We start from the raw sequence: 10,185 nt of genomic DNA on the forward strand, positions 1-10,185 counted from the left end.
CGGGTGCCATTAGATGGGTGGATCCCTTATGACTAACCTTTATATCATAGAAATGCAGGGTCCACACCACTCAGGGAATTCCATCCTCCCAGCCTTCTCCTCTCTTCCTCTTGGGAACATACTTTCCATATTTTCCTAAGCAGCTCACCTGGTGTAAGAAGTGAAACCAACATGCAACCTCCATGGTTTTATTAGTGAAACTGCTCTGCCTTCAGCGATTCTCAGACACCTCCCCTGAGATGTCCAGGACACATTCCCTCCTTCCATCAGCCTCTCTCCTCCCTCATGTGTGACCCTATCACTGTGCCTAGAAATGTCCTGAGCTGAGTCTCTGCTGGCATTCCTGCCATGTCTGTTCAGTGTGTAGACAAGAGTCCAGGGTCACTGTCCTACCTAGGATGCAGGAGCAGGCCTTGTAGAAAGGGGTGCAGTGTTCGGATGACAGCCTTGTCCTCCCATTTGCCTGAGAGCCCTGTTCTGCATCCCCGTGTCAGTCTGCCTCCCCAACCATTGTTCTAGACTGAACCGGAAGTGTTTTTTTCCCCCGGTGGACATTCTCATCTGAATGAAATCTTACGGTCGTGTCTTTTGTTCTTTTTCTAGAAGACGTTAAGGAGACAGAAACAAGCAAAGCCACCACTGAGCCCGAAACAGCCCAGCCAGAAGGGGTGGTGGTCAACGGGAGGGAGGAAGAGCAGACTGCAGAGGAAATCCTCAGCAGAGGCTTGAGCCAGATGACCACCAACGCCGACACGGACGTCGATACCTCCAAGGACAAAACCGAGTCAGTCACCAGCGGCCCCATGTCCCCAGAGGGCTCACCTTCCAAGTCTCCCTCCAAGAAGAAAAAGAAATTCCGAACCCCCTCCTTCCTGAAAAAGAGCAAAAAGAAGGAGAAAGTGGAGTCCTGATCGGTGGCACCCACGGACTCCCATTTGCATCTTCTCCCTCCTCCCCTCCCCTTCTCCCAATTCTGTCCCTGGAAGCACAGGGCCAAGGAGGGATAGAATAGGACCCGGGATCACACTCAGAGGGGGAACTTGAGATCACCCGACCAACCCCTCATTTTACAGTTAACACCAGAGAAATCAGGTGACTGCCCAAGGTCACACAGATAGTTAGCGGCAGAGTCCACACTAGAATTCAGGTCTTCGGACCCCCAGTCTAGTGCTCTTTCCACTTTACAACACTGCCTAGTTGTGGGCCACCTTTGTCAGGACGTTGCCCACCAATCTGAGCCCAGGGCAGGAAGGCAAGAAATGGGCTATGAGCTCTCACAGGCTCAGACTAAGTCAAACAGGTCGAGACTTCCCCCGAGTAAGGTCCATTTCTTCCCAGAAGGCCCATCTCCTGCAATGGAGATACGGCCGCGTTGAGAAATCTTGCTTCTCTTGTTCATTTTGGGTCCCTACCCTGTTGCTCAAAGTAACGAGACAAGTTGACCTGTCCCCGCCAATAGAAGTTAACCTTTCTTCCCAAGGCTGATGGCTTAGCTTGCACTTCCCCGAACACTACCCCTGAGCTGTCTTCATGGAACCACTTGAACGATGAATAGAAGAGCTGTAAGTGTTGGCCGATGTGAGGGCAAGCCAAGTCAGCCTGACGATCAGGGATGGTCTGATCAGTATCGGAAGCCAGGAACTTGACCTGTTTGTATTGTGCATCTCAAGTGCTTCAAAACTAAAACCAAACTTAGCATAAGAAAATGTCGTCTCATGCTCAGGGCAGAAAAGTGGGGAAATTTCAATCCTCTGTTGGCTTTGCGTGGTATAAGGAGGATCAAGGTGGCACAGGAGATGCTGCCTTTCTAGCTTTGCATGACACACCCAGCAATGCACTGTACCTGCCTCATTCCTGTCCAGCAGCCAGGTATCCCCTGACCTTCCCTCAAACCCAGAGCACTTGCTCACAGACCAGAGAACTGGCATCTTAGTCTTGGCTTCCTTGGGGTTCCAGATCCAAGTTACTCTGGGTCGAGCAGAGGAGAAACAGAAATGTGTCTTTCAGGATTCATCCTCTTGGACCAGCGCTCAGAGAAATGCTTGGGTGTCCCCAGCCCTGTCAGCCCTGCTTGGGTGTCCCCAGCCCTGTCCTGGGGCCTGGTCGTAGCTACAGCTTTTGTTTTAAATGCCAACACTATTTTTTTCATGATCTTCTACAGGGCATTGATTCATGAGCATTGTTGACTCCTAGACAATCCATTCTCTTTAAAGCACAGTGTCTTCAAAGAAAATTTCCCTTTTTTGTCCTGACTATTGTAAAAATATTTTCGGAAGTTCTTAACCATAGAATCGTAGTTTTCCATTTTTTGAGCATTTTCAAGTCCAAGGACACTGTGCAGGCTTCACATACATGACACCCTGTAAGCCTCACAACAATCCTGTGAGTTGGATAAGATGATTCCCATTTGATCATCAGGAAACTGAACTCCCAAAAGAAAAACCTAAAGTCTAGATTTGAACCCGGGTCAGTCTGAGTCCTGAGCCCTTGCTCTTAACATCTCTGGTGAATGGACAACTTTAATCCTTGAAGGTGATTTAGTCCATGAACCATTTCTGAGACTAGTGTCCACTGCATAATGTTAGCACTTGAAATGAAGGTAGGAAACTACCTATGTCCACTTTTACTGATGCATGTTCAACTCCTGGTGGCCTGTGAATGTGGTCCTCTGACAAGACAGGCAGGAGCCTTCCAGTTGGGGCAGGAAACACCATCCACAGTTGGCTATTTCTTGAAAAGGAAGGAAACTGACATGGCCAAGGAAAACCCAATGCTGAAAACCTAGCACGGATTCCCAACTGCTAGGGCCCCTCTGCTTCCTGGTTGGGTCCCGTCTTAGGATGGACAACCCAACGGGGCACTGACATCTCAGAAAAAAAACAAATCTGTCATATGGGAAATGCCTTTAAAAGCCAATCCTCTGAGGCCTTCTTTAAAAACTAGGTTCCCGTTTACTCATTCATCCTTTCATAGAATTTATTGAGCAGCTGCTCAGAATCACACATGATGCTGACGTTAAAAGGAAGCATCATGGTTACTAGAATAAAAGGCGGCAGATAATGTTGAGAGAAGGGAGGAGAGGACGTGACCTCCGGAGCAGCTCTGTGTGAGAGTCATCATTGCTCAGAGGTGTCTGTTGATGGCTCCGTACTTAGCAAACGCTCTGTATTCCCTTTATCTTAGCAAGGCCCCATTTAGGTGAAAATGTCAGAGCCTTGCTGGAGCATCATCCGTGGGATTTGTGCCATGAGTCCACCTCATATTTGCCGATCTGTTCATTCCTTGTGTATTTAGAAAACATGCACTGAGCTTGGGTCCTGGTGCCAGTGTGAAGGGAGGACAGAGCTCCTACCCACAAGAAACTCACAGTCTAGGAGGCCCATAGGCTGATACAAAACAGGCGAGTGCAGAGGGGTGGCATAAGGAAGCAACACTTGGTTTTCTTCTAGGGCCAGAGGAACATTCCTGAAGGTGATCATGGCAGAGTTAGGTTTTCAAAACAAAGAAACTTCCCAGAGAGACAAGGGTTTCCTATTCCCAAATGAGGGAAGACTATGCACAGAAGCGAGGAACCACACTATCTTCTATAGCAAATAGTGAGTTTCCAGCCCGGAGTCCCTTTGAGATTTTTAATAAGGAAGGAAGAGCTTATGTCCCCTACTCAGTTCTGTTTCATCTGGGCGTGGGTTTGCTGGGAAAGGGTTGCATCAACCTGACAGTTTTTTTCTTCCCTCGCCTGTGAAGGATGCGGTCCATTCCGCTGCAGGCTGGAGGGCGAGCACCAAGTGCTGTAGAAACAGCCAGGCAGTCCAGACAAACCCGCAGGCCACGAGGGTGAGAGAGTATTTTATTTGGCTCTGCATAAAAGTCAACTGAAAGTTTGGTATCTGACTGGAGAAAATGAATATTCATGAGCTCCAAGCTTATAGACAATGGATTAGTTTCTAATTGAGCCCTTGTGCTCAGATAGGACACAGAAAAGGGATAAGAGAATGTGCACCAGTCTGCTTCACTGTGACTGGCTGATCTGAGCAGTAGAGAAGCGTCTGAGCCTGTTTCCGTGGGAAGGCAGGCAGGAGCTGGGGCAGAGGGGAAGACGGGTCAGTGGTCACAGAGGGTCAAGCTTGGGTCCAATGCCTCTGTGCACTGGTAGCTGGTAGCCAATTGTGGTGTGGGAGAACCATCCATACCATGTGACCTTCTCTCAAACTGCAAAAGGCACCGCCAAGAGACTCCCTGACCCTGCTGCAGCCCAGATCTGGGCTACACCAGAGCCTCCTGGCCCACAGCTGACCCAAGTTACTGCCCTGCTGGACGAGAGGTTGCAGGTTCTTATAGTAGTAAGCCCACCATAAAGCCCTGCCCCACACCACCAAATCACATAGGGTAAGCATCAGATCCTGTCCTCTGCTGGATAATTTTGTCCCTCACCCATGGTGACGTGCCAGGGTGGTTATTCAGAGGTTGTTTGGCACTGTTGTAACAGAGGGGCCATGGCTCTTGTCAGCATGGGAAGAAATGCTATTGATCCACTTCTTTGGTTGCTGTGGATCTAAAAGAACCATTTACCCTCTGGCATGATTAACTTCTGAAAGTCAAAAGGTTAGAAATAAGTTTGATTTTTCCAGGATGACGTGCTTGGAGACAGAAGGAGACACAGCCTATCACAGGCCAGGACACCATGCTTTTTCATAAGTGTGAATTTTTACATTCTAGGCCAAGAGAAAATCCTTCTTGGCTATTCGACAGGTGAGGAAATGTTTTCCCCTCACTTATTTTACCCACGTGGGTCTGCAGAGGCCCTCCATTGGTTGGCACTGCTGCAGCTGACTCTGAGCATGGAGGAAACAGGTCTTCTTATATCTTCTCTCATCATTGAGCCCAAATAAACCCTTGATCTAAGACCATAAAATTCAAGGAGTCTGAGAAGATAAGTCTGTGTTCTCCACACCCATAGAAAAAGGACAGGGCATCCAAGCTCTAAACCTGATAGGACATCATATCTGTCCCACATTGAAAGGGGTGATTTAATACAAGCTCATGAGTTGCCATCTGTGCCCACTTCTCCGTGCACCACAACCTGAAAAAGCTTATACACCATAACATAATCATTCCCCAAAGTCCTGTCCAACCGGCTGATCTCCGTGGATGAGGTATAATTTTTGTCAGGAATGAGAGACTCGGTAGGGCTCTGCCATCAAGACACGTCTGCAGTGAGAAGCCACACTCACCCAGGGGTCAGCGTGGGGATCCTTTGGCGGAGAAAGTGGCTTTCACTGTATTTATAGAGGCAGTTCCCTGGAGAAGGTGGCCATCTTAGGAGCAATTAGGAAGAACCTCCAGTTGGTGGTGGTCTTTAAAAATACAGAAGTAAACATTTGCATTCTTAGGTGGTTGTAGATTTCCCCCCAAAGTTGGGTCATCGCTATGAGAAGCAGGCCAGAAAGTGGAGGAGGGAGTTGGCGACTGAGCAGAGAGGGATTCTGGGGCAGCTGGAGTTGGCCTCCGCCTGGGAAGGCTCTGGAGGTCCTCCTGGTAGCCTCTGGTCTTCAGCTCCCTTCCCACCCACTCTTTCCCAGGCATCGGGACAAGGCAGGCCATGATGGGGGCACTTCCCTTATCACCAAGTAGGGTGATTGCCAGCGTTTACAGCGTGGTGGGAGAATAGCTCTAGGAAGACCCGAAATGCTTCTCCCCTCCATCAGATCATCTTGTCAAACTTTTAAAAGCCCAAAGGTCAGATCGTCCCTTTTAAAATTAATCAGAAAGATGATGAAAGTCAGACCAAGGACACAGGGGCCTCACTTGGAAAACATCCCAGCCCCTTATATACAATGGGAGGGGAATATATTTTAAGGAGGGGATTCCCTAAAATATAGTCTTGCTTTGTGGGTGATGATTTGATCCCCTGGGACTGTGCCCACCTTTAAATTCCCATGATCTGCTCTTAACGACTGAGTCCCAGTGTTGGAGAAGTGGGAAGAACAAGCAGTCGGGAGCCTGGGGTGGCCCGGCTGGGGCGCAGGGCAGCAGGAACCCAGCCTAGGTAGGGAGTGCAGTGTTGTTTAAAGCTGTGGATGGTTTCAGTGAGTTGTCTGTGTCTGACAATCGTCACTAGGGAGTACTACTTACTGTCTTCCCTTGTACATACATTGTCTGTGTTTAGCTTTTCCTAGTATTGTGAGGTTTCAAATAAGGGTTCCATGTAAATACTCTCTCTGCAACTGAAATGCCAGCCCCCTGGGTCACGCACCTTTCCCACAAACGGTTTTGCCTTTCTGTGTGCTAACACGTATATTGAGCCACCAACGTGCAGATGGACGGTTAGTCTCTGGGGCTTTTATTTTGCAATTTTATATATATGCACATATATAATATATATATATATATTTATGGGATGGTTTTGTATAGTTTTCTGTTTGAATCTCTGAGCACCAAAGCTGCCCTTGGATTTTCACGAGAACTTTCCAAAGCCACTTCCTGAGCCCTTCTGCTGCTTTGGTGTCTGACTGTGTTGCTGGGGTGGTATCTCTGCCCGTGGATTTCTGTATGTATGTGCTGTTATCTCACCTGCGGATATTACCCTAGTAAATCTAACGTGCTTGGCTTCCCGGTGTGTGTGACCCATCTCTGTTGGCTGCTTGGTTCTCCAGGATACCAGGAAAGCAAACATCAGAAAGAGGGTCTATTTCTGGAAACAGTGACCACGTGAGACATCTTTACCCTTGTGACCATTGCTCACATGTGGGAAGCAGAACGCACATATAATCGAGCGCTGACGTGGGAAGGGAGGTCACAAATACTAGCATCCTCTGAGAAGGCACAAGTCACAGCTCAGTGGAGGAAGATTGACAGAGTCGGATTGAGAGGGGGACTGTAAAAACAAATGGGATGGCCCTGCCGGGGCAGATTGGTGAGCTGGAATGGAATGGAGTATGTTGCTAGAATCAGAGGGCTGGGGAGAGGTAAGAGGGTAAGGCAAATGGAGCTACTCCTAGGATGGGAGAATGGAAGCGAGAGAAGAGGACCAAGACTATTTGACTCCCTTCCAGCTGCTGATGGAATATGGAGTGCACCCAGGATCTGTGGAGCACCCACAGCAGATGCCAGGTGCCATTGAAGGATAGCTCCTCTTTAATCCCCACAAGCCCCAGAGGTGGTTCTATTATTATGACTCACTTTGCAGATGAGGACGCAGATGAGTCTCTGGAACAAGGAGACTTTTCTTGGGCTGCAGCTAAATTAGTGGAAGCCCCATAATCAAACTGAGGTCTTCTAGGTCACCCGGCCCTTGCTCTTTCCACGGCTTCCCATGGCCTGAGCATCCTGAGCAATGGTCCTCCATCCCAGGCCCCTGCTCCAGGCAGATCTGTTCCCCACATGCTGCCTGCACCCAAGGTCAGAGCCCCACCTTGCTCTTCCATCCGGGCACCCTGAAACTCCCTCAGGCTCCTGTGGACCTAGCAGCAAAGAACCCAGGCCCTCATCTGCCCCAAAGTCTTCAGTTTCCCCTCTGCTGAAGACACCAAGAAAACCACCCACAAGGAGCACGACTTCTCTGTCTTCTCACAGCTGTGTGCACTGATGGGGTCAAAGACCACAGAACATGCTGACTACACTTTGTAAAGCTTGCTGCCATTGAAGATGGGGATGCAAACCAACCCACAGCTGGAATTATCCCCCCCACCACCACCACTTTCACTGTAGTGAGTAAAGGGATGCAAATGTGGAAGCAGAGTGCCCTCTACTTGCCAGAAATACTGAGAAATATCTCCAGTGCAGGAAGAAGTCATTAAACCCACTGCCAGCCGATGGACAATCACTGCACATGACAGTGTCCCTGGAGAGGAAGTGGAAAGGACCCAGTATGGAGGGCAGTTCTCATTCAGAGCAAGCAGTGAGGATAGCAGGGAGAGAGGGCCAAGGGACACTGGGAAATGTGTCAGGGCCAGTCCTGGCCTCAAGACTAGTGAGCAGGGTGTTGCTAGAACCCTGTTGCACGAGTGTGAAGTAACAAGGGTCAGAGAGAGCTTTAGCACCAGAATCCTGACAGGGTCACAGAATGGTGCCATGGCTCCAGTTAATCCTGATGACCCGAAAAAACACGAAAGAGGAAACTTTTAGCCAAGTTACTAGGAATTCCACCATGGCCACGCAGATGACGCAACCTCCAGTCTGGCAAAGTGCCACTCTGAGAGGTCAAAATCTTTCCTCTGCTTTTGCACAGGGGCCACACCTCTGGGACAAGGGACAACTCCAATCTGGATAGAGATCTCACTTAGTCAAGAAAAATAACAGAGAAAGATAATTTGGTAGCAATTTTGTAGTTCAAAAGACGAGCAATCTGAGAACCAGAGTACACTGCCCTCCAATAAACCAAGTTGCTACAAAAAGAGAAAGGTTAGGCACATCCAGTACTCGGCTTCTCAGGAAAGATCAGCCAGTCATGAAAAAGAAGCACTTGAAGTCAAGAAAATATTTTTAGATGATGAAAAACCACAGTTACGTTTTCAAATGAGGCAGAAGCAGTTAATAGCAGGTTAAATGTTATTGGTCATGAATGAGAACATAAATATATGTTTAGGTGCGAGAGAATCCATCAGCAAGGGAAAAAAAACTCGTCAATCATGTATCCTGTTGATTGGAAAATTAATATGAATAAATAACAATGGGAAGGACGTGCAATTGAAATAAGGTAGGGAGCAATTCAATTGAACATTGAATTGTTCTAATTGTTCGTGGTTAATTTAACAAAATGTGAGTGGTTAAAAAGCAGTTACCGGAATATAATAAAGAATAATTTGGAGCAGCAAAGAGGTAAAACATACTAAATTTCTCAACTGACAAAAGGGATTTACTAGATTACTTCATTTTTTAAAAAATTGTTAGAAGAATGCTGACCCCATTACATATGAAATTGTGTTAGTCCATTTCAACACTTGAATTTAGGGGGGAGACAAACATTCAGTTCATAACAGTTGTGAGCCTAGAGATGATTTGTAAACATTTGAAGATAGTCTTAATTAAAAGACTATATAGATTCCAAATCATTAGATACAGCCATGAAAAATGAATCAGTCGAAATCCAGCTGAAGTTCAGTAACAAGAGACCAACCTACCACCCTGCCTAAAATAACCCCAGAAAGGAAAAATACATATGAAACCATGATCCTCAGGAAAGACAGTGATCCCAGAGAGATGTAAAATACATGGAGTGAACCGGCTGGTTGTCCCAGGGTAGGGCCCTAAGAAAGTTTCTAGGTCATGGTGCAGGGAGGGCAAACCCAAGTGGAGCCTGGCAAATGCACTTAGTTAAATAGATGGAGCTGAGAGTCCTCAGGGACCAAAATAGCTGGAGGTTGCTGGATAGAATACCAGGAAAGGAAAGAGTGCATTTTGACAAGACTCAAGATGCACAGAAGTTTCGCTTGCAGTCTTAGCAGAATACCAGTCAGCCTCTGTATGTGAGGAAATGATACACAGCCAAGGAAATAAAAACCTGAAAGGATCAGAAGTGGTGGCCGGTACCAACACAGGGTCAGGAAGAGAGCCTCTCGCTCTTTCTCAGACAGGAAAACCTCATGTTCATATGATAGAGTACACAGAAGGGCACTGGGTCTCAGGAGTGGGGATTAATTAGTCCTAGAAGAAAAGCAGCTTTGCTCCTGTCTAGGAAATTTTAGAAACAAGACCCTCCAAAGATTAAACTGTTTCAAAGAAACTTAACTACATGCCAAAACAAAGGTCAAGATTATTTATAAGAGTACAGAATTATCTAGCACCCAACAAGAAAAATTCATACTGTCTGACATTTAATAAAATTACCAGACAGACATAAGAGACATGAAAACAAGACTTATAAAGAAGGGGGAAAAAGCAAACCATCGTATAACTCAGATGTTAGAATCATCAGACAAGATATGATAGCTATTTTCCATGCATCCAAAAGGTTAAGACACAGAAGGTATCAAAAAAGACACAAAATTCCTAGAGATGAAAACTTACATGTGAGATGAAAAATCTCACTGGGATTTATAGCAGATTAGATGTTGAAGAAAAGATTAGTGAACTTGAAGACACAGCAATGAAACTACCTAAAATGAAACAGAAAGAGGATTTTAAATACTGAACAGCAGTGGGCTGTTGGACAATAGCAAGCAACCTATTAGAGTTGTGCATGGAGTT

General features: G+C 47.0%; 1 protein-coding gene across 2 annotated transcripts in view; it reads left to right on the forward strand.

Annotated features, from left to right (window-relative positions):
• Positions 1-6,607, forward strand: part of Add2 (adducin 2) — a 112,030-nt gene extending 105,423 nt beyond the window's left edge. For both annotated transcript variants that reach the window (XM_040271330.2, XM_005322125.4), the window contains exon 16: positions 604-6,607. In XM_040271330.2, coding sequence (XP_040127264.2) covers positions 604-911 — 308 coding nt within the window. In that variant the 3' untranslated portion in view covers positions 912-6,607. The remainder of the gene's footprint in view (positions 1-603) is intronic.
• The last annotated feature ends 3,578 nt before the right edge of the window (positions 6,608-10,185 follow it).

This window comes from Ictidomys tridecemlineatus, chromosome 12 (assembly GCF_052094955.1).
Source record: "Ictidomys tridecemlineatus isolate mIctTri1 chromosome 12, mIctTri1.hap1, whole genome shotgun sequence".
In the NCBI taxonomy this organism is placed as follows: domain Eukaryota; kingdom Metazoa; phylum Chordata; class Mammalia; order Rodentia; family Sciuridae; genus Ictidomys; species Ictidomys tridecemlineatus.